This window comes from Talpa occidentalis, unplaced genomic scaffold (genome assembly GCF_014898055.3).
Source record: "Talpa occidentalis isolate TD23 unplaced genomic scaffold, MPIMG_talOcc4v2.1 talOcc4.8, whole genome shotgun sequence".
NCBI lineage: Eukaryota > Metazoa > Chordata > Mammalia > Eulipotyphla > Talpidae > Talpa > Talpa occidentalis.
This window is the reverse complement of record NW_023605194.1, coordinates 5,687,563-5,710,932: the sequence shown is the minus strand read 5'-3', so window position 1 is coordinate 5,710,932 and position 23,370 is coordinate 5,687,563. Positions and strand designations below refer to the sequence as shown.

The 23,370-nt window shown below is 49.0% G+C and overlaps 2 protein-coding genes across 4 annotated transcripts; one reads left to right on the top strand and one right to left on the bottom strand.

The window, feature by feature from the left end:
* The first annotated feature begins 631 nt into the window (after positions 1-631).
* LOC119233651 (uncharacterized) lies at positions 632-22,216 on the top strand. Of its 3 annotated transcripts, none has more exons than XM_037496189.2 (3): positions 632-1,094; positions 2,159-2,234; positions 21,672-22,216. In XM_037496189.2, exons 1-3 carry the CDS (start codon positions 889-891, stop codon positions 21,813-21,815), a joined length of 426 nt encoding a protein of 141 aa, XP_037352086.1. In that variant the 5' UTR covers positions 632-888; the 3' UTR covers positions 21,816-22,216. The 3 variants fall into 3 exon arrangements, 2 of the variants coding, with proteins under 2 accessions (XP_037352086.1, XP_037352085.1); XM_037496188.2 differs by lacking the exon at positions 21,672-22,216 and adding an exon at positions 4,068-5,151; XR_008549868.1 differs by lacking the exon at positions 21,672-22,216 and adding an exon at positions 4,075-5,151 and having other exon boundaries at positions 638-1,094.
* On the bottom strand, positions 7,120-20,410 carry NSMCE4A (NSE4 homolog A, SMC5-SMC6 complex component). Its single transcript, XM_037496187.2, has 11 exons — positions 20,072-20,410; positions 19,227-19,304; positions 16,948-17,078; positions 14,171-14,322; positions 12,320-12,419; positions 11,580-11,670; positions 10,335-10,429; positions 9,305-9,353; positions 8,594-8,688; positions 8,415-8,501; positions 7,120-7,284 (listed from the first exon to the last, which is right to left on the bottom strand). The coding sequence occupies exons 1-10, from the start codon at positions 20,361-20,363 to the stop codon at positions 8,427-8,429; spliced, it is 1,158 nt and encodes a 385-aa protein (XP_037352084.1). The 5' UTR covers positions 20,364-20,410; the 3' UTR covers positions 7,120-7,284; positions 8,415-8,426.
* Positions 22,217-23,370: the final 1,154 nt, after the last annotated feature.

The following is a 23,370-nucleotide window of genomic DNA, read 5'->3' as shown; positions in this document are numbered from 1 at the left end:
GTTTTTAAAGAGGATGTCTTAGACAGCGACAGTCTGAGGTAGAGTAGAAAGTGAGTCTCTCCAATGAGATAATAATATTCCTTCATCTTTCCATCTGTGTGCACACGTAATTTAAGCCTGTCTAACCTTGTGTTTTTCCCAGTTAACAGTAAAGCTGATGTGTTGTGGGTTTGTTTGTTTGGTTGTTTGTTTTTTTTTTTTTTTTGCAATGTCTAAAAAATTGAAATCATAAAACTTGCAGAAACTGGGCCTCCCTGGTGGCATAAGGGAGGCATAAGGGTTCAGCACTATGAAGCTATCACCAGCCACTGCAGCTGGCCAGGGAGCTGACCCACATGGCACAGCAGACCTCTCCTGTCTCCCCGCTGGTCCCCTGAGCAGTGTATTTCAGTAGACCCACCTGTTCCGCTCTCTACTCTGTTTCTGGTGAATCCCCTACCCACCCACCCCCACCACTGGCCTACACTCCAGTTCTTGTATGCATAAATAAAAACAAATCTTTTTACAAAAAAAAAGTTTCTTTCATTGCACTTAAATAGGATGCCCAGGTTTGTGAAACAGCCCCCAGCCCCAGTTTGTGGTCACTGGTCCAGCACACACTGAAGTCCGTTCCCCACCAACCAGATGATGGCCAGCACCTACCACCTCACAGTGGTCTCAACCCAGGATAGTGATGACTCATAAAAAGCTTGTGACTGCTGCTGGTTGCCCTAGAAATCAGCCCCAAGGAACAACAGCAGATAGTAGAATCTGCTGAAAGAGATCTGAAAGAAGACCAAAACTTGATGGCCAGAGTACCTTCTCTGGCACGCAGAGAATGAGAGGGTAGAGAGGAGAGCTAAGAGCTGATGAGGAGAGACACTGAGAGGAAGAGAGTGAAGAACCAAGATGTTGTTCCTAAAGCTAGCAACCGAGAAGGCACTGGCTGAAGCAAGAGCCGCCAGAGAGAAGCAGTATGAGGCTATGAGAATGGCGGCAGCTCCCGAGGGTGCTGCCGGGAGCCCTGGGAAGGGCCAACCAGCAGTGCATGCCCCATGCTCACACCCTCCTTTGCTGTCAGACTCAGAATGGCTGGATCTCAGTGCAGAAGAACAGTACGTATTATGTTCATCCTGCCTTAAGCAAAGGCAGGAAAATGTTCATTTATCTGGGAACAAGTGTAGCACAGGAATGAGAAGGACGTGCCCTGGAGTCACGCAGGCACACACCCAGCCCCTGAAAGCACCCCTGGGACCTTAAACCACCCTTTGTTAGTGCTCTTTGCCATGAAGTGGAGGATAATGAGACCCACCACATATGGTGGTTTGGAAGTTTAGGTAACCGCCAGGCCCGTTTGTGTTGCTAGCACAATGCCTAGTATATAGCAAGCTCAATAAATGTTGCTATGGAAATAATTTAAGAACCCTTAGGAAAGAAAAATATGAAAGCAGAAATGAGTGTAAGAAATTAGCTTTACTTAAAAAAGGCAAATAACTCTGTTTTTCCCAGCTCTGTTTTAAAATACTTCCCTTTTGCTGCTAAAAGAAATCAGAGAAACAGAATATTCACAACCGAGTTGGCTAAACATAGAACCTATTTGCCAACTAATAAGGCTAAGAAACGAGGTCTTGAGGGTGCTTACATGACCATACACTATCTTAAGGGACCAGTTTCTCTGCTGTATTTTTCTGCCTTAACCAAAACAACTTCCTTGCCATCAAATTGGCTTATCGATTTAAAATGAAAACCTTTGATGAAACTACTGAAATGTTATAACTGCTGTTGTTAAAATTAATAATAATTTATAAATTTATTTGCTAATATCTTTATGCATAACCGAACTTAATGCTGACTTTGACCAACTCTGAAAACTTCTCACCAAAGCTGATTCGCTGTTCTGTTCACAGTATACACAAACAGTGGTTTGTGGTATTTGAAGTAGCAACTGGATCACCCCTCTCCAGTGTTAAAGGTGCTTCTGATAAGTGCTGCCTCAGATACAGGCTCACTCTTTGTTTATGCTGTCATCTGAGAGCACTTTTCCCCTTGCTTTAAGAAAAAATAGAAATTTAACATAACCTCGAGTTCCCAGTCAGCTCCCTGAGCGGCTCCACGTCAGAGCGTGTTTGCTGAAACATTTCTCCAAACCCTAGGGTAGTTTCCTGTTTTAATTTTGCAGATTGGCTTGGGCCAAAAATACTCAAGACCCTCGAATTGCAGTCGGTTTCCAGTCCCCACTAGAAAAGAAGATTAAGGTGAGGAAATACATTTCCTGTGAACTTTGGGGCCAATACTAGGACCCTGCAGTTTATCACCAAGGTGAAAATGGCCCGAGTATCTCAAGTGAGAGCGTTTGGCCTGTCATGTCCAGTTCAGCATTGGCCCCAGCCCCAGGGGTACTGGCTAGACAGCACTGAACAAAGCAAACCCCCGAAGGGCTTAGTCCAGTGAGAGCCATTGACATTAAACACATTGTTTGCCACAAACTGTGGTATCAGGAAAGGCGGGCTCTTGCTTGCATGTGGGGAAGGTCTGAGGAAGTGACGCTTAAGCTGAGACCGGAGAGTGACGCACATAAGTGCCAAGGCGTGTGCTAGGAGCCCACAGAGGAAGAACACATGAAAATGGAGGGAAAGTGAATTCAGTTTTTGAGGGAACAGAAAGGTCAGTGTGGTTGCAGCAGAGCGAGCAAGCAGCTGAGCTAAGGTGGTTTAGAGAGGCGATCAGGAACCAGAGGGTGTATGTCCTCTTGGGATTTGGGGTCTTGTCCTGTGAACAATAGGATGATATGGGGTTCTGTGCAGGAAAGTGTCATGCGCAGATTTATGTAATTCAAAGATCACTCTGGGAGCCAAGGGAGAGAAATGTGGATTGAGGGATGCTAAGGAGGCTGCTACCTGGGTGGGGACATTCAGAGATAGACATGGCAGATGAAAGGGGAAACTGAAGAAAATACTTTGGAGGAAGAATCAAGTGGCAGTATCAAGGAGTGTCTAGATGTGAAGTTGAGGACCCACAGCCATCCTGGGATGCCTCAACCGTCCTGCCCGCTTCTCTGTCCCCTGCTCTAGAGCAATGCCCAACATGTAAGTCACCTTGTTCAGTGCTCGAGACGTCCCTGTCCAAGGAAGCTGAGTCAGGACTGTGCTCCAGCTTACGTGACAATTTCTCTGCTACATTTTCCTGTGTTCTGTGTAAAAGGCAGAGCCAGCAAAGCAGGTGGAGGGACCGGCCATGAGGAAGAGAACTGGACTATTCAGTCACTCAGAGATACCTACCTAGTGGCAAGGACAGTCTGTGTGTGTGTGGGGGGGGGGGGGAAGTGGGGAGAGATACCCAAGATACCCCTAGTCACACACCCTTGGTTGTAGCCTGGAAGCCTGAGAAAAGTGTTTGAGGAGAAAACGGTCACCTCTGCGGAAAGGTGAGAGGTCACACACAGTAGGGGACCAAGAAGGGATCACACTTATCAACCTGGAGGTCGCTCGTGACCTAGATGCAGAGGCATCCTGAGGAGTAGAGACCTAGCTGAGGAGCGAGTGTGGGGTGTTAAAGTGGAGAGAGGTCACAGGTGCCTGCTTCAAGCTACACTGAAGGGGAGTGGTCAGGGTAGGAGCGATGGAAGGATGGAGCCCAAAGGGAGATCTTTCCTTTCGTGCTTAAGGGTGTTACACAATGCAGGTGTGTGTGTGGAGGACAGCAATGGCGCAGGAAAGGGAATGTGGTCATTGCAAATGAAAGTTCTCGGAGCTCCACAAGCTCAGGTGGGAGGACTGGCTGGGAGGTGAAGAGAAAAGGTCTCCACAGTAAAGGCTCGAAGGCAGAGTCTGGGGGAGACTTGGTGGTGGCTCTAGCGGGAGGAGGGTGCTCCTGGGGGACTGTTTCTTCAAGGAAGTCTAAGGCACAGACATAGCGAGGAACACTGGGAAGGGGAGGGCAAGAGGTCTGGAGACCTGATTCACGGTTCCGTGACCCAAACTGGACATGGTGATACCGCACCGCGCAGGGCCAGTAGCCACTTGAGATCTGTTCACAGCCTATGATAAATGACAGCAACTTAAAAAGTTCTAATACTTCCCTTTGACAAGAGTTTAGGTGGTGTCCATTCTCCAGAAGCGAGGAAACTGTTAGCCAAAAAATTCCAACAGGAGAATGAAACACTTGATAAACTTAAGGCCATGTCTTTCGACTTGCGGTTTGCCAAAGCAGTGACCTACTACAGCCAGCGCCACCGGGAGCGGCTGCCGAGCCAGGAGTGGGAGCCCAGCGCGGCTGCGAAATGGGAAACTGAGGCAGAGGAGGGGAAGCCGCCCCGCGCAAGCTCAAGAGACAAGCCAAGGCATGACCTGGTGCCCGAGAGGGAGCTGGAGCAGATAAGGAAACACGTCCACCGGGCCGAGCGCGCCAGAGGCCTCAGAGACCACAGGTACCGACGACTCCCCCAGAAAATTCCAAGTGAGCCGCTTTTCACAAAGACGCTGATGCTGGCAAAGGATGCCCAAGCGGAAAACACCCAGAAAACACAAAAAACGAAAATGAACAAGCACAAGGTAGCCTGGGCAAAGGAACAGATAAAGCGGCACCAGGAGCGGATGGTTCGAGGGAGAAGCCTCACGGAGCAGAGGAACAAGGAACGAGCCAGGGGGACCCTCTCCACCTGGGTGGCTCCTCCCCTGAAGCCTCCAGTGGTGAAACCTCCAGAGGAAGCAAAAGAATATGAGTGGGTCACAGCCTATCCAATTGCCCAGCCTTACCAGAAAGCACTAATAGAAGTGACAATTCTGAGGGAAAAGTCAAAAAAGGAGTATGAAATTAAGAAACGACCCCCCAGGGAGGTCCTGTGTATACCACCATTTTTGAAAAGTCAACTGAAAAGAAATAAAGTTTCAATTATTTTCTAGATCACTGTATCTCTTTTTAAGGTCAGCATCCCTCTTCCTTGTTAGTGCAGGAAAGTCCATACTCTCCAATTTTGCATCCAGCTGGAAAAAATAAAAGGTAAACCCCAAACATGGCATTCCCACGTGTTTCAGTCACCTGGTTACCTGCACCAAACCCCAGCCACTTCCAACCACCACCATGTTATTCTCTTTCAGTTCTTATCAGGAATTCAGGCAGAACTCAGCCTGGCAATTTTTTTGCCCATGCAGCACCACTGGCACCAGGAGACTTGGGGATACTCAGGTGATGGATGGGCTGAACTGCAGGGCCCATGGTGGTGCTCCCTGTGTGCCCTTGACAGGGCCATCAGAAGAGGCTGGCTCAACATGTCCCTCTCCCTGTCCCTTTCCCGTGGTCTCAGGGCCACGTGGTAGTTGGACTTATTACATGGTGCTCCCAGAGGCCTGGTTTCTGAGCCCCCTGAACATCATTCTGCCCTTTCTGTTGCCCAGACAAGTCACCAAGACCAGCCCAAATTCAAGGGGAGAGGAAACAGCCTTGTCCTCAAAAAAAATTGGGATCCACTTTTTAATGACTCACTCCAGTATTCTGAAGTCTATCGCATCGCCAGCTGTTGTTCTCCTTTTCAACAATGCTCACAAAAACTAAATCAATATTCTTTTATGAAGAAAGAAACCTACAATTCCACGCTCCTGAGTTGGTCTTGATAAAGAGGCCTAGCTCCCCTCCATAGAATATAGACAGAATATCGCACAACTCTTGTATTCTCCAGTGCACCTAAAAACTGAATGGGGTCTCACGTACGTAAGCTTCAGCCTAGCCCTGCCAGATACCCAAGACTGCAGGACGCCCTCCTCAAGGGGCTTCAGATCTATTTGGGGAAGTGAACAATAGAATAAAGCTGTACATGTCCATGTTTGCCGTGGAAAAAGTATATTGAAAATGAGGACTAGAGAGGTTAGCAGTTTGTGGGGAATATGAAGATGAAAATACACCTCAAATGATCACTTCTCAGGCAGAGCAGTCAGGAGGAAAGCATGGCCCGGTCCAGCACAGATGCCTGCTCCCCGCTGCCACCATTGGCCTGGCCCAGCGCCAGCCCTGGGGCTGCGCTGGAAACACTGTGCCCCAGACTCTGCGAGGGCACGGCACTAGTTCAGTTCCAAGTTCTGGAGGGGAAGGGAGGCTTTGGGGTAGGACAGGAGCTTGAGATAACATGAATCACATTTTTGCTTTTTCTATTCAGGACCTTAAAGAAAAATTGGTTTATGGTCTCCCTGTACTACATAAATTCTGTAATTTTTTTAAGTAATGAAGAAGCACAATTAGAAAACTCAAATAGTTCTAGAAAGGCACAAAATGCGGTTACAGATTTGCCACCTTAATGTGTACAAGGTAGCCACTTCTCAAGTTTCTTACAGGAATTTGGAAAAAAGAGGCTGGCAGCTCTAAACACACGTGCTTGAACAGTTAAGGCACACGTGTGGGATTTCACGTATGTGAAATGTCCAGAATTGGCCAATTTATGGATAGTAACAGGCAAAATTATACATATTTAAGTAGGTTAACGGTTCATCAGGGCTAAGGGCAAGAAGGGCACTACTAGGGACAGGATAGGCAGGGAAGAATATTCTAAAATTGGACTGGTGGTGGTTGTGGCAGTTCACAGCCCTGTGAATGGACCGGAGAATAAATGAATCGGCCACTTTAAAGGGGGGAATGACATGCTATGTGATTCACACCTCAATAAAACTGCTTCACAGAGCGAGGTGGCTGGCGTTTGGGAGGAAGGGGCAGGAGTCTGGACATCACTGGTGAGCTCGAAGTGTTTCAAACCTCGGGGGGGTGGTGGTGGACGTGGTCGCTGAGAAAGGGACAAGAGGGTTTGAGGAAGAGGGAGAGATTGGAAGGACAGTCAGGATACAGGGCACCCAGTGACAAGGTGGAGAGTAGAGACCAGATGGAATCAGACCAGGCTTTGTAAGGAGTTAAACAGAAATCTTAGGTTTCTTTGTGAGGAAATAAGTAGCAAAAGCACCAGTACAGAGACCTGAATCAAACGCAAGTGCTGCTATTTGACCATGTTTTACTTATAGAAACAGTTTCACATGGTCCAACCTAGTGTCTGTTGGCTTGAGTAGCAAATGTTCTGCCAAGGCTACTGACGCGCACAGTGGGACAGGGCTAGAGAAAGGAGCAGCTCTCCCTAGAGCAGGAAATAAAGAGGAACTGTAGCTTTTTGTGAATATGGCAGTGAGTTTCCTTTAATCAAAGACAACCACGACAAATTCATTAACTATCAAAAGCTACATTTTACTAAAAACAATCTGTCTTTAAAAATGTTTAATCATACAATATATACAACACGTGCCGCTTTCTTTTCGTTCACGATTCACTTGAGTCCTAAAAAAAAAAAAAGGGAAAACTACTGGTTAACAGTTTTTAAGTGATAAATGGAAAGTCGACTTAACATACATAGCTGAGACCCACCGGCTGGGCCCTCTTCAGTGAGCAGAGCCCAGACCAACCCCATCATCTATCTAACATGCTGCTATTTTGGGTCAAGATTAAAGCAGGGCCTCCTTCGTGCAGGGGTTAAAGTCTCAGCGCTATCAAGCTCTCGACAGCCTCTGCAGCATGAGTTCCATCCCCGGCCAGGGAGGTACCCACATGGCACAGCAGACCTCTCCTATCTTGCCCTGCTCTCCTCAGCAGTGTATTTCAGTTGGTCTGCCTGTTCTGTTCCCCACTCTGTCTCTGGCGAATCCTCTTACCCCCACACCTCTGGCCTAGACCCCAGTTCTTATGTGCATAAATAAATCTTTAAAAAAAATTAAAGCATGTATAACAAAGTTTATATTAAGTACTGAAAAACTCATTTTAACTCTCAAAATCACAGAAAATTTGAGCTTGGAAAAAAGGAGACTTCAGCAATGACCCAATCAAACTCCCCTCACCCACAGGCAGATTTACAGGTGAGGGAAATGAAAATGAGAGAGATTAAGTGACATCACTGGACATCAGAAAGGGCAGAAGCAGCAGAATCCCCACACCAGAACTACATCTGCTCTCCGATCTCTCCCTAGCGATGTTCCCCTTCATAAAAATGAACAATTATCTCCTAGCATAACTCAAAAATAAGAAATGCTCACTCACTAACATCATTCCAAGGTAATTCTGCCCTAATCCTTCTTTTCTGTTTTGTACTTTTGAAAAAACAAATCTAATGGGACAATGAACCAAAACTGATGGAAAAACTCGATACTCCACTGATGTACCTTACCAATTTATTGGGGAAGGGGCAAGCCAAACCAAGAACTAACACTTGCTCTGTCTCCTTCAACTGCAAAGCTTCAAAATATCTAAGTAATCAATTCCAAGAAGGAAACTGCAGGCCCCAGGCCTGCTCTGCCTTCCTCACCAGCCCCACAGTTCTAGGAACGGGGCACTAGTGGGAAGTGAAGAAGCAGGAAGGCCTGGAAAGCCAGGTACGTGTTAGTAAAAACGAGCATTGCCCCCCCAGGAAATGTTACCTTGGGTGGGCGTCACGCACTTAGCCTCTCCTGGCTCTGGCCTGAAGCAATCACGGGCTCTGAGATCTCAAAGGTCTTCACAATCTCCTGGCAGAGAATAAAAAACGTGTGGGCAGGGGCTTCACCTTGCATGACAGAATGACGGACACGACTGCCAGGGGCCAGGGGCAGAGCTTTACCTCCCAGTCGCGGTAACTCAGAGCTATAATTCCTTGATTCCTAATTTGGGTGCTTTGGTCAATTCCCTCACTTTCTTCATTAATACTAACAGGTTCTGTTTGAAAGAGAAAATTCGCAAAGGTTATGCAATCGGAAGAGGTAATCTGAGCAGAGACTGACAAAATATAGGACGGAAATCTCTATGGATTTCGTGGACTACTGACTTGTTATAGTGCTATTATTATGGTAGCAAGCCATGCCATGCGCTTCCATTAAAAAAAGCTAAGTTCTCGTCAGTCCAATATGAAACTGAGAACTTTCAAAGTAAGAGTAACAGCAGTGAAAGTGATTCATTCGCTACAGGAAACCTTAGTGGGAAAAGAGTAATAGAAAGTATGAAATTATTGAACTAAAAATTAAAGATTGTCTCAGGAAGAGGAGGAGCTGGCAGCAGGGGAAAATAGAAGGAAACTACAATCATATCTGTAATTACAAACTTTCTGTTTGAGGGAAATGATAGGTTCTTGGTGCATCTTTACAGCAGTAGATGTTGAATTGATAGCAGTGAATTTATTTGGTTCACCCTACGGTTGTGTTTTCAGCCAAACAAGCTATAGCACCGTAAAAGTTTATTACCGAAGATAAAAACTCAGTTGGGAAAACACATTGTATAAGCTCTAATAACAAGATATTTTCTCTAAGAGGAATTTTCTGAATGTAGTATCATTTACCTATTATTGGCAGACGGTCTTGGTCAAGTCTTATTCGTGCAAAACCATCCTAAAACACAAACATGTTTTTAGGAGAAGACCAACATTTAGATTCAAAACCTATAATCATTGGATGGAAAAAAATCACTCAATTAGAAAATTCTGTTATCTCCAACAGTTGAAAATGTATAGCAATCATGAGATCCTATGAATGAGATTTTCCTGAAGTTTTCCCTTCATTTACGGGGTAGTTCCCAGGTTTCTATTCAGCTTTTACCCAGACAGAGCCCCCAGCCTGATGTTCTTTTACAACCCAGACTGCTACCTGTTTAACTGATTCAGGTTGACTTTTGACTATTTCACTTTTTATGATGCATAATTCTATCATTTATCATTGATAAAATATGCCTTTGATAACATTTTTGGAAAAATACCTTGGTCAATACAAGATTTTTGTCTAAGGTTAAAATCAAACTCTTCTCACATGTGCAGGAATGCAACTTGAGACCAGCCCATTCCTGAACAGGGCTTTTTTTTTTTAGCCTTCTATTCTGAAGTCATTTCAACCCCCAGAGTTACAAGATTACCATAAAGACCTCCCCTATAATCTTTCCTTGGCTTCACCATCTGTTCACGTGTTGCCATTTATTTTGTCACTGTCTCGCTCTATATATTATATGATTACTCTTTCTGTGAGTAAGTCACAGACAACCTGCTCCTTTCCCTTTGGGGTTCATTTCATGAGAACAATCTTACTCGCTTACAGAACCTGACAATGATCCAACTGGGGAAATTCCACATTTATATTATGCCACTTAATCTACAGTTCCATATTCAAATTTTGCCAATTCTCTATTGAATTTCTGAAAGGTAAAAAAGCACACAAATTTTAGCTAGTTTCCTCTGCCTATGTGTCAATTAATATCTTATTACAATAGGTCTAAAATACTCACTGGTTAGTACAATACCTTTGTCAGCGCCTACCTACAGCTTTTATTATTTATCCTTTTATAGGCACACGAGCAATTAGAGAAATAATCTTAAATCTTACCCGTATAATGAAGGAAACGTGGAAGATGTTTTCCACAGTTCGGGGGAAAGAATGTGGATCAACCACAAAGTCAAAGAAAGACATAGGTGTATCCGCTGTAGAGAAAAGGGGGAAATTCTTCAAAATGGGAAAATGACTTTTGCTTGCCAGCAGTTCCAAGTGTTAGTCAGAGAGGAGAGAGGAAATGGATGCATCCTGGTGGGGTAGAGTAGATTCAGGCCATCCTGCCCAAGGGCAGTCTGGCACAGCAACTACATATCTGTTTGCCCTTGACCTGGCAGTCCTCTAACAAGTTGTCCTGTGGAGATATCAGGGGGAGCACATGGGCATGTGCCAAGATTTTTCACATTTAAGCAAGAATAAAATGCTACAAAGAACTTACTTGTCCACTAATGGATAATTGTTACATTTGTTCAGGAGACAGCCATACAAAGGGGATCACTGAAAACAGGGGGTGTGGAAGGCATGTAGCAGGAGACCATGCATACTATGATTAGTTTTGGAAAATGCAACACAAAACCCCAAATCCCAACTACTTATGTGCATATTTTCACAATTGTCCTAAACAGAAAACATATACATTGTGTTTTATAAGTGGCCTCCTCTTGGGAGAGTGGGGGGTGGGGCAGGCACTGGACCTTTTACTTTTCTCACTTCCATAGCATGTTTCACTATGTAATGGAAAAAAATACCTCATCGTTTAAAAATAAAAATGAAAAGTGACTTCAAGTTCTCACATGGGATTTCTAAACGGGAAGCCTCCTTCAATACGTATCCCACAAAAGAATGAAAATGACTCAAACACATGGGGCCTCCCCGGTGGCGCAGCGGTTGAGCGCTGGGTTGCGAAGCTGCGCGCGGCCTCTGCAGCGCCGGTTCGATCCCCGGCTGCTCCCCGGCCACCAGAGGAGGGTCCCACATGGCGCGCAGACCTCTCCTGCCGCCCGTTGCTCCCCTCAGCAGTGTACTTCGGTCCTTCTGCCTGCTCTGCTCCCTGCTCTGGCTCTGGTGAATTCTCTCGCCCTCCCGCGCTTCTGACTGTACCCAGTGCATGTATAAACAAAAACAAACAAACAAACCAGCAAACAAATAAATTAAAAAAGCATGCCTCTATAAAAAAAAAAAAAAAAAAGAAAATGACTCAAACATCACGTACAATGGAAAATGCCTTTTAAATTCAAATCACTTCTCATGTTGTTTGAGAAATGCAAAGGGCCCCATCAGAGAACTCCGTGTCATACTTACGATCTTCTCGAAAATACGTTTGCAACAGCCCCAAGATTCTTTCTACTTCTTTTTCTGTTGCTTCCTGATGCGATTCTTCCATTCTGTTCAGCTGTAAATATAAAGTCAGTGTCAGCTGAGGAACCTATTTGCCAGCCTTGCAGCCTTATCTGTTCTCTCATGTACCTTACTGGGGATTGCTACCAATTTTTATCCCCATCTGAACATTTAGTTCTAAAACAAGGTTTTCCAGCTTCAATAACATTTGTATATTAATTTTTAGCAGAAGTGTAACATTACCAGATGGACTGTTGTCAGGTTGAGCTTAAAATAGCACAATTCAAAGTTTCTCCTCTGGAGATCTCAACCCCCAGGGACATCTGCTAATGGCTGGAGCTGTTTTGGGTTGATGGGAGCTGCCTGGCACTTAGCAGGCAGTGGTCAGGGTGCAGTTAAGCACCCCAGAGTGCACAAGGCAGGCCTCTCAGCAAAGAGTTCTCCAGCCCCAATTGTCGAAGATGCAGCTGAGAAACGCAGGCTCAGGAGAATGCATCCAAATCCAGGAGTGGTGAAAACAGTCAAGACAAGCAGTCAAGGCAATAAAATGTTTAAAGGCTTCAATAAAGTGTTTGACTGCCTGAACGTGACTCCAGACGCTAAAGCTTAGAAAAGACGGCCAGGATGCTCACACCTTATAGTAAAGGCTCTTTTAACTCGAGGCGTTTTCAAAAGCAACGGTAAGAAAAAAATAAATAACCAACCTGGGCAGGCATTGCTCGCTGCTCTTCAATCATGGGGACCTTCCTTGGCCGATCGGTTCGTGGCTTTGGCACAGGCAACTCTCCTTGTATTGAACCCAACCTAACGAAAAATATTCTTTCAGGCCTTGGTTTGTTTTTAAACAAACTAATTTCACTAAATGAAAGCAGTTCCCCTGATTTAGTCTAATTCAGACCAGGCATCAGTGATACGGAGCTGACATCAGACAAGATGCTTGTCAGCTCACACATCCTTTCTGCTTCGTTTTCACTCAGTACCTCCCTCCAAAGCCTTCATATTTTGCTCTCGACAGTGGCCCTGCCTGTGGTCTTCCCAGCTAGCCTTTTCTCTACTGTGCAAAGCCAAGTTCAGAGATCAGGGAAACATGAACAGGTAGGGGAAGAGAACGAACTAAAGTCTTGGGTTCACAGTCTGGGACTACGGAGCATACCTGTCTCAGGATAATTAGGATAGTGGCATGGGATTCCTTGCCCCTTTAGACTCCCTCCAGCTCCTACCCCCAAAGCCCTAATGCAGAAGATGTAAGTTATAGTAATAGATGCAGTAGGCGGAGGTCAAGGCCAGAGAATAAGATCAGACTCGGGAGGTCAGTCTACTGGGGATGAGCAGAAATTCCTGCATGCAGGGCCATTTCAACAAGCTATGGGGGCTCCAAGAGCTCTGGACTCGAGTACAGGGAGATAGGAAACCTGACCCTGCACCCATACCACTGTCCTGAAAAGTGACCGGAAGCCTTTAAGTAAACCTCACTGGGAAAGATGAACAAAAGGACAGTGAGAACCGAGGGAGCGGGAAGCGCAAGGACACAAGGCTGTGAATCCTTCCTCATGGCTGGAATGGGGTGGACAATGAAAGTTTAAGTCACACCACAAAAGGTTATCTCTAGATCCTAGGATTTCTGATAAGAGTCTAGAAAGCAACAAGAAATAAAGATTGGGATTCTATACTGTGGCAAATGCTGTAATACACTCCCACACACTCCCACACACTCCCACACACACTCCCATTCACTCTGGTTCTGGCACCTTTGATATCAGAAGGTTAAAATTTATAAAGAGAGATGCCTGGCTCCACAACACAGACTGACCACATCTGCATCTCCAAAGCCTTCTGAGACACATCTCAGGAGATTTAGAAGAGAGAATCAGAATCGACAAACACCCAGGAAACCTATATCAGTTAAGGAAGACACAACGCAGGTGGCTGCATTAGAGAAAGTATCTACCAGGTACACAGCCAGGTACACAATGTATTCAAGGCTGTTGGACAAAAGACCCAGTAAGAGATGCTCTTATTTTCACATAGGACTGCGTTAGGAAATTAAAACCAAAAGACAATTTCATGCACATAGAGAAAAGCTTTTCAAAATTAGAGCTGTATCCAAAAAGGAACTGGGTAGTTTATGCGACAGTGACTCCAACAATTTCTAAATACAGGTCTGTGACCATCTAGCAAGGGATTATAAATAGCACAGATATTGGTATAATCTTAACATACCCTCCATAGGGATGATCATTCTTCTACATGACAAGGATTTTAAAGATGATGAAACAAAGGCCCGTATTTTGTCACAGACCAAAACCTCCCTGGTAGGCAGCAAGGGCCAGGAGGGAGAACTGGCTGGCCCACAGCCTTTCTGGCTGAAATGATTCAGGATGAGGTCCCAACCACAGCCAGATTCTAGGGGCTTCTAAATCAAAGTTGAGAAAGTCTAAACAAAGACATCATGACCATCGCCTCTACAAAACAGCAAATTGGTTTTCGTCTCTACAATAAAAAGCAGTTTCAGGTTTACAAATGGCTGGTCTGTTGGATTTTGAAAGTAATCTTACAGAAAGTGGAATGTATGGGTTTTATTAAAGGTGTTTTCTGCTGTTTTGCCTGATATTTTCCAGGAGTCATAGACAATGAGTTCAAAGTCAGAACTATCTTCATCACGGATGAGTTCTTCAGCTTCTAGTGGATTTACACCCATATGCGTCAGCTGCAAAAAAGAAGAAAACAAAAAACCACAGTTAAGCCACAGGCAATCACCCACCACGTCCAATAATCTATCACTAAAGCATGGAGTCTGGAGGCAAAGCCTGTTTTTAGTGCCCTAACACTGGCTAACTGTCTTCTTATAAAGATAACCTTTTATATAAATTCTCATTGCCAAAGGTACAAAAGATTCCTCCATGCTCAAAGAACCTCTTGGTGAGAAAGTGAGATGGCCCCATGGGTCTTTGGCCAATAGAGACATTTTGGTTGGGAGTTACTAGCACCTAGTGGGTGAGACCAGGGTGCTGCTCAAATCCCACAAGGCACAGGACAGGTGCTGCAACAAAGACTTGCCCACCCCCAGTGTCCATACCATGAGGCTGAGGAGCCCTATTCTTTCCCCTGCAGGCCGAGGGGGTTTGGGACGCCAGAAGAACTAAGCCCGCTGGAAGGTCTGGGTCACAAGTAGCTCATTTTTAAAGTAGCAGCAAACCTGTATTAGCATAAAAATATAAAATCATATCCCTGATCAAAAGCTCCAGGGCAGAACAGGGATGTTTAGCTGGCTGGCCGATTTCCATATTTAGCCAGTCACCCAGAGACCTCGATTCAGACCTGGGGGGTGTCAACAGACCCAGGAGCAGTGGCGGAGTGTGGTGAGAGAACTGTCCACTCAAAATGGCCTTCCTGGGATGAGTGGACAGAAGTCTACTGTCCCTTCTATCTCAAACTATCAGAAAATGTATGATACTAAATTCACTTTCATGGAAGCATACTTTTGTGACATTATAAGATGCGTAGAAGTTATCAAATTAAAGTGGTAATATCATATAGAAACAATAATCCAAAAGCCCTCAGAAGGCTTAACCCTATCAAAGGCCATCAAACTTTGTAGAATAGAGAGATTATAGAGAGGATGAGAGCCCCCCCAATTCTCCGGCCACCCCTTCCTGCAGCCCACACTCGCAGGAGGGCACTTCCACTTTTGTCTGGTCAAACCTTACCGCCTATTTGGTATTACACTTAAAGAGCCCCCCTAACCCCGCCTTTACCAGCCCCCTCAAGCTGGACAGCTCTTAATTTCAGGTTTTCAATAGAATACATTAAGACTTCTAGAATTTATTTTGGTATGCTAAAGGAGAAAGCTTACTCTGATAACTAAAAGTAACATTTAAAAAGAGACTACAACTCACTTTATTTATGGAGTTGTATTAGTGGCATCTAAGTGCATTATACTCCACAATAGAGACGTTAACAAAAATTTTAAGGTCTTAAATTTTAGTAAGTTTGAATTTTTAAAAAGTTAAAATTTGAAAAAGAGCAAAAATCTCATTTACCTCATACCTCTACAGAAGAGTTCGCAGATCTAGTCAGATATCAAGGGGCTAAACTGTTTTAATAACCATTTCACAAACATCCAGTTAGAAATTCAACATCCAGGGGCCTCCCCGGTTGTGCAGCGGGTTGAGCGCAGCGTTGGGAAGCTGGCCGCAGCCTCTGCAGCTTGGGTTCGATTCCCGGCCGGCCAGGGAGATTCCCACATGGCGCACAGACCTCTCCTGTCGCAACCGCTGCTCCCTTCAGCAGTCTTTTCAGTCCATCTGCCTATTCTGGTCCCCGCTCTGTCTCTGGTGAATTTTTTCACCCTCCCACACCTCTGGCCTGTACCCCAGCTCTTGCATAAATAAATAAATCTTTAAAAAAAAAATTCAATATCCATGCAGAGATACAAGGACAGAGGTTGACTCTGAGCCCAACCAAGGAGACAGAAGACCACCGTGTAAGACACAGGGTCCGGATCGCTGTGTTTCTGGTGATCCTCTCAAGGGAAAGTTTTAAAATTTCAAGTTTGACAAGCACGCAAACATAGTATGAGGCAAGGAAATGTGAAGCAACAATAAAACGGAAAACAACCAAAAAAGCAAAACCCCAATTACGTCGGCATGGTTCTGAAATAGTGTCAAAGAAAGACCAAAACCTGTCCGTGCCCCAGGCAACGTCTCACTGAGCTCTGCCACCAGCCACGTGGGCTTTCTCTCAACCCAGGGCAAGGGCCGCTGAGAATGAGCTGGGGTGCGGACGAGCCCACGGCGATGACAGTCCAGCACAGTCTTCTTAGCCAAGTTCAAACTGCCCTAGGCCCCAGCCCAATTCCACCATGGAGTTCTACCTTCATGTGTCCCTTTCGGTTACCTCTCTGGGAAAACTGGACACCAAACAAAAGGAAAACAAGATGTTAAAACCATTTGCACGTGGATACAACTAGATTGTACAAATGTGACAGAGGAAACGTTTCCCGTTCAGCCACGGTAGCTCTGGTGCAGCGGGTTGAGTGCTGCACTGTGAGGCTGTCCGCAGTCTCTGTAGCGCAGGTTCGATTCCCCGCCAGCCAGGGAGAAACCCACATGGTGTGGCAGACCTCTCCTGCCTCGCCCGCTGCTCCCCTCAGCAGTGTCTTTGGTCCGTCTGCCTGTTCTGCTCCCCACTCTCTTTGGTGAATCCTCTCACCCTCCCATGCCTCTGACCTGTACCCCGGTTCTTGTATAGATAAATAAGTCTTTAAAAAAAGTAAAATACAAAAAGTCCTCTTAAAAAAAAAAAAAGAGAGACACGGTAGCTCTGATCTTACCAGCGTTTCAACGTATCTCAGCATGTCAAACGAGTTCAAATCAGAACGTAGCTGCTTTGCTTTCTCTTTGCCCAAATCTGAAGCCAAAACAAGAAACTGGGCATCCAGAACAGCTTCTCTGGCTCGGGACACTATTCAAAGAAGGAAAATACATATATGACAAAATACATACACAGCAGCCACAGGTATTTTCCCCAAGTTTCCAATGACTTACTTGCCATTTCCACCGGGCCAAAATCAATCTCCGACTTACCCTTCTTCCCTTAAAAACTGACCCCCTCCCTCAACTCACCAAACCCTCCATGAGAAGCTGACCAGCCTTCCTAAAAACCAGCTCTCTCCAGTTTTCCCACTTCTGGGAGCCACACCACCGTCTCGTAACAACCCAGTGTAACACGCTCTGCTAGGGCTAACTAGCTTCCCCTTGTGCCCCAGGAAGGCATCCTCGTCACCCCATCGCCAGCACTGAGGTCAGCGGAGCTGAGTGCCCTGTGCTGCGAGTGGACAAGGAGCCTGAAGAGAAACAACCGCCAAGTGCTGGGCCAAGCAGACGGTCTGCAGGCCGCACGGCAGGGACCTCTGAGGGGATGGTCAGGGCGGTTTGACAGAGGACAGAAAATTTAATGTGAGCTGTAGAGGGGGAAAGAGAAATAAAAGGAGACAAGAAGGAAGTCAAAGGGAAACCGAGGACAAAGTTTAAGGGAGGAGATAGGGTCCCACTGGAAACAGCAGGGCCGGGGGGCTGGGCTTCAGCAGACCCATGGGGCCAGGGGACTGTGGGGTGCTCTGGGAACCCCTGTGAAGGCAAACTGAAAAGGCCAAGAAGAAACCCACATGGCAGAGCTCAAATACAAAACACCCCAGCCTAGCTGGCTCCCAAGGCCTTTCACCTGAATCACCGATTTCCTGAAGATTCCCCAGGCTGGTAAATTTGTCAGCTCCAGTTTTTGATTTTCGCCCCCTTAATCTTATTTCGGGAAAGCTCACTAGAACTGACAGATTCAAGAGGAGCAGATCCTGGGCCATTCTAGAAAGCTCTCGCCCTTGGCCTCAAGGCCCATGGGGAGAGGAGAGCAAGTCTCCATACCACGGCGGCTTAATGGCTCTCCAGGGTAAAACTGGGACCCGATCCATGAACACCAGGATTCCTGTGAGCCGGCCAGCACCTGGGGCCCAGTCATTAGCAGGGAATCCAGCCAGCACCGTGGGAACAGCAGAGGGGGTGGGTCGGGAACAATCTTACTCCCAGAACAGGGAACGCACAACAGTGGCCAAGAGCAGACGGCCTGAGCTGAGTGAGGGCCAGAAGGAAAGGTAGAGGGCAAGGAGGGACTTAATGGGGTGAAAGGGAAGTGTGGGTTCCTGGAGGCTTTGATGAGGCCTATGTGAGAGTTGCTGAGCAAACGTGAGACCAAGACAGGAAGGGAAAAGAGGCCACAGCCATAGATCTGAGAGCAGAGATAGGAAAACATTCAGAGGAGACATTTCAACACTAGGAAGACGAGAAATAAAGGTTCTGATGCGCCAAGAACATGAGGGATTGCGGGTTCGGGGTTCGGACACTTCTTTGCTGCCCTGTTTATTGCAGTTTCTCCCTTCCTGCACAACTGTTAAAGGAGGGGCTTAGAGAGACACGTGTTTGAGGGTCTTCACTCCATGCCAACATTGGGGCGTCCCCAACTCTGTCATCAAACAGAGAGACTGCTGCTCCACTAACACCACCGCTGCCAAGGTTGATTTCAAAGCCCCTTCCCATGGCCTACAACTCCGGGGCCTGGGATTTGTCTCTCACATGCCCCAGGTTGGGTTACAGGTGGGCCAAAACACAAAGGGTAAGTGGTCAAGGAGCTTCAGAGGAGCAGGTGGAGGCTGGGAGAAGGACAGGAAAAGGAAGCCAGGTCAGGGCCCAGCCCAGGCCTCTCCCTAAGCCACCCACTCAGGCGGTGGATCCTGGGAATGGAGCGGGAGCCACAGCAGGAAGATGGTGGAGCGAACAGGAAAAGTCCTCCAGCTTAGCAGGCAGCAGAACCACTGCAGGCTTCTTAACACATGTGGCCGCTGCTCCCTCAGCATCTTGTAAAGACTAGTTGAGGCTTAGGGGATGCAACAAGTTCTATCCTTGCTACAATGAAAACAGTTTCAGCAGAAACAAAAACCAAAGCACTGGTGTAAACCAGGGAATTGAAGGATGCCCACCACGTGGCCCGCTCCTAAAACTCTGCAAAATGATGCCAAGGGGCCTGTGACCAGGCACTGCCATTCACCAAATGACCAATTACCTCCGTTAAACAGAGTGTTGGCCTCTTCGAGGGCCTCCGTCAATTTGTCGCTGGCATTCAGTATATCCTCTCGGTTTTCTATTTGAAAAAAGAAAATTGCAAGTTTAGGGAAACGTGCGCATCACCCCCTGACGGGTCGTGGGCAAAGCGACGGCCAGTAGCCATGAAGTCCAGCAGCTCCTGCTTTAGATCTTCCACCCAGACAGCTCAGAAAGAGCAAGGAAGCGCCCCGCTGAGCGGCAGCAACTTTCAAAGGAGACCCTGGCTCCCCTAACCTGCACCCCAAGGGCTCCCCGGGCAGGCTCGGAGCGGCGCTGCGCAGGGAGCGGTTGTCCAACTTCACCAGCCGCGGAAGCGCGGAAGGCCCCACGGCGCCCCCGGGTTTCCGAGAGGGCGGGTACAGGGTGGGGTGCGAGGGTTTGCATGTGTGACACTTCTGGGGCGCCGCTGTCCCTGCCGGGCGGGCAGCTCGCCGGGCGCCTGGCGGTCAGGCCAGCAGGCCGGGGTGGGGGCCCCGCCTGTGCGCCCGGCTGGCCGCCCGCGCCTGCCCGGCCTCCCGCTGGGTGGTGCTGCCCCTCGGGGGCCGGCGCGCCCCCGCCAAGGTCGTGCAGCTCGATCGGCACGACAGATGGGGAAGCCCTGGGCGAGCCAATCGGGGCGCGGCCGGGCGGCGGGGGGCCGGCGCCGCTGACCCCCGGCTGCGCGGGGCCTGCGCGCTGCACGCCCCGCCCGCGCCCGCGCCCCGCGCCGCGCCCCGCGCCCCGCCCCCGCGCCCGCGCCCCGCGCCCCGCGCCCCGCGCCCGCCCGCGCCCCGCGCCCCGCGCCCGCGCCCCGCCCCGCCTTACGTTGGACCGAGTTGATGAGCGCGCGGTACTGATGGCGGATCTGGCGGCACAGGCCGTGGTCCGTCTCCGCCTCCAGGCTGGCCGGGTCCAGCAGCTCGTCCCCCGAGTCCGACGGCTCTGCCTCCTCCGGGCTCGGGCGCGCCGGGGCCTCCCTGCGCTCGGGCGCGGCGCCGCGGCGGGACGCGGGCGACAGCGGGGACCGCGAGCGGGAGCGGGAGCGGGTGCGGTCGCGGTGCGGGTCGCGGGCCCGGCCCCGGCCCTCCGCCCGGCGGCCGCTGCTGTCCCCCGACATCGCGCCGCGCCTGCAACTTCGGGCGGCGGAAGTTCGCGCCAGAAACTGAAACCCCGGCGGCGCGAGCGCCCGTCCCCGCGGAGCGCGCCCCGGCCCGCGCGGCCACAGCGACGCCAGTGGCGGGAGGCCGGGGCCGGCGGCGGGCGCGGGCGCGGGCGGGGGGGCGGGGGGGCGGGGGGAGCCCCCCGACGCCGCCCGCCCCCGCCCCGGCCCGGGCCGCCGACCCGCGCGCCGCGGACGCTCAGGCCTCTCCTGGGGGCTCTCTGGCTCCCCAGGACACCCCCGCAGCATCCCGGCGCAGCCCCGGGGCCTGTGGGTGCACCCGGGCCTCCGCCGTCGGGCAGGGCCGGCCTGGACTCGGGGACCAGCGCCCCGTCAGACCCCGCCCCGGGACCCCAGTCCCCGGCCTCGTCGCGGGCATCGAAGCGCGTCAGCCTGCGGCTGGGCCCGCTCCGAGGACGCGAGCGCAGCCCGGAGTTGAAGGCTTGCCTGGCTTTCGCGGTCACAGTGACCTGGCCCGGCCTCTCTTCCAAGCAGCGGCTGCACGTCCGTGTCGGCGGAGAGCTCGCGAGCGAAAACGCTCAACTACCTGTGAAGGGTCCGAGAGCGAGGGAGCGAGGGGCTATACTCAGTATAGTTTTATTTTATTTTTTAGGATTTATTTACTTATACAAGCACTGGGTACAGGCAGAAGCGCGGGAGGGTGAGAGAATCCACCAGAGCCAGAGCGGGGAGCAGAGCAGGCAGAAGGACCGAAGTACACTGCTGAGGGGAGCAGCGGGCGGCAGGAGAGGTCTTGTGCCATGTGGGACCCTCCTCCGGTGGCCGGGGAGCAGCCGGGGATCGAACCGGCGATGCAGAGGCTGTGGGCAGCTTCGCAACCCGGCGCTCAACCGCTGCGCCACCAGGGGAGGCCCAAACTCACACTTTTAAAGTAGACCCGCAATGATTGTTGTTAGAGTGACAGGCAACCACCACCACGGTCAAGTTCAGAACATAGTCAACACCTAGAGACAAGTGTACCTACTGGTCTCGCCCGTTCCCGTTAGCAGTCACCCCCCAACCAGGCCCCGGGTCTGCTAACCTACTTTCCGTTTCTACAGACTTGCTTGTTCTGGACACTGACACCAGGAAGAGCTTTTGCTTCTTATTCCTTCACTCATCTACTAGTGCAAGCGTCGCCTGGATGCTCTCTGCTACACTCACTCTTTGAAGCTTCAGTTGCCCCAGACTTGGCAGCTGGGAGCCCCTTCCAAGTGTCCGCGCTGTCATTTCATGCCCTTTTGACCTCTGACCCTTCTTTTGCAGGCACAGCCAGATGCACAGGCCTCGGATCCGGAGCAGTCGTTTCTACGAGGAATGCTGGTTTCTTTTAGAGAGGAGTGGTCTTTAGAAACCATGCTCTGGTGCCCAATGTGCTCACTGCTGCCGGGTATCGTGGTGTCTAGATAGTCCCTGGAAACAGGGCTAGGATGTGCATGTGTGGCCTCTGCACTTACACACAGCTCATTTATCGTCTACCTTTATCTTCTACCTATCTTCTACCTAGAAACACAGATGGGCGGGTAGATAGAGAGATAGAGAGAGACTGATATAGGTAAATAGAGTAGACAGGTAGATAGGTAAATAGAAGGATAGAGATAGACAGATAGATACACAGATAATAGATTGAACATGAGATGATGATCCCAATACCCCTAATCCCAATCTAGCACCTCTGGGTTTTTTTCCAGCTTTCCCTCCTTCCACAATTAAAAATTCCTTCTCACTCGAGAGTCTGGTTACTGTTATTATCATTTGCTCCCTCCCTGCTCCTTCTGCATGCTGTCCCCAGCCTGCAGGGTACCGGCTTGACCCTCTGGTCTTCCCACTCAGTGATTGCTGCTGCTGAGCCCTCCTCAGCTCTCTGATCTTTATCATAGTGGCCCTCAAGCCTGGCACACCTCAGAGTTCCTCTTTCTTTCATGTCTCTAACACTGGACACATCGCACCAGCTCAGGCTCCCCTCACTGACTGTGCCATCTGGGCTCACCACCAGGCACATGTTTAAAAATTTCTCTGCCTCCCTGGACCAGGGGAGGTCTGTGCGCTGCCTGCCACCCGCGATGGTGTCATTGCCAGCCAGGTGGCGGATGATTCCATTCCCATAGATATCCTACTGTCTGGTTTTGGGGGGTTTTTTTTGGACCAGTCCACTTCCGGTACCAGCTGTCCCAGGTTGGATTCTCCAGGAAGCAGACCAGGAAGCAGATGGGCAGGCAGGTGTGTGGAGAGGGTTGCTGTTGGGAAGGCGAGGAAGCAGAACTGGGCAGAGGGGGAGGTTGAATTTCACATCACGCATCTCTCTCCTGCCGAGGCCCATTCCCACAGGGACAGACAGCTGAGGCCAGTCTGCCGGCAGCATTTCCAGCAGCTGGGGCATAAGTGCTTTCATTTATCTCGAAGGATAATAAAAGGAGGAGGATCTGGAAACTGCAGCACAGGGTTGACCAGAAAACCACCAGGGCTTCTCTGTCACCATCACAGGCAAACCGTCTTGCTTCAACTTTAGTCGAGTCTCGCACCTGAAAATCATGAACGATGCTGGGGTTATTGGACTTGTGTGAATGTTGTTTGACACTGAGCTAGTGATCCCACATGGTTCCTAGTTACTTTTTCTTTCTTATGCTTTAGCTTCTCTCTATAGCTTCTGGCTGCTTTGACTGCAATTGGAAGAAACATTGTCAGTGTCCAAGCTCTGCACATAATCACTATCCTACTGGAGCCCTCCCTGTCTTCTGGGGCTCTCAGTCCCGGGGCCTGCCATGCGTCGTCCACCTTAATCTGGATGAGCTGCAGTTCCAATTTGGCTGCTCACATGTCACCATGGGCCTCTCTTTCCTGCTTGCCTGGGTTCCATGTTTAAAACCCTTCTTAGTTTATGCCTCGGTTTGGCTGACTTTCTCCCAAAGAAAAAGAGACAAGTGCTAACCATCTGAAAAACATGTCTCTATTTGACAATCTCATC

Bases quoted from the DNA above. Each gene is read 5' to 3' on its own strand.
- LOC119233651 (XM_037496188.2), top strand. From the start codon at position 889: ATGTTGTTCCTAAAGCTAGCAACCGAGAAGGCACTGGCTGAAGCAAGA. The intron at 1,095-2,158 runs GTACGTATTATG...TTAATTTTGCAG, and splicing joins GATCTCAGTGCAGAAGAACA to ATTGGCTTGGGCCAAAAATA. The intron at 2,235-4,067 runs GTGAGGAAATAC...CCCTTTGACAAG, and splicing joins CACTAGAAAAGAAGATTAAG to AGTTTAGGTGGTGTCCATTC.
- NSMCE4A (XM_037496187.2), bottom strand. From the start codon at position 20,363: ATGTCGGGGGACAGCAGCGGCCGCCGGGCGGAGGGCCGGGGCCGGGCC. The intron at 10,430-11,579 runs GTAAGTATGACA...TTTTCTCTACAG, and splicing joins AACGTATTTTCGAGAAGATC to CGGATACACCTATGTCTTTC. The intron at 8,689-9,304 runs GTAAATGATACT...TCTTTCAAACAG, and splicing joins AGACCGTCTGCCAATAATAG to AACCTGTTAGTATTAATGAA.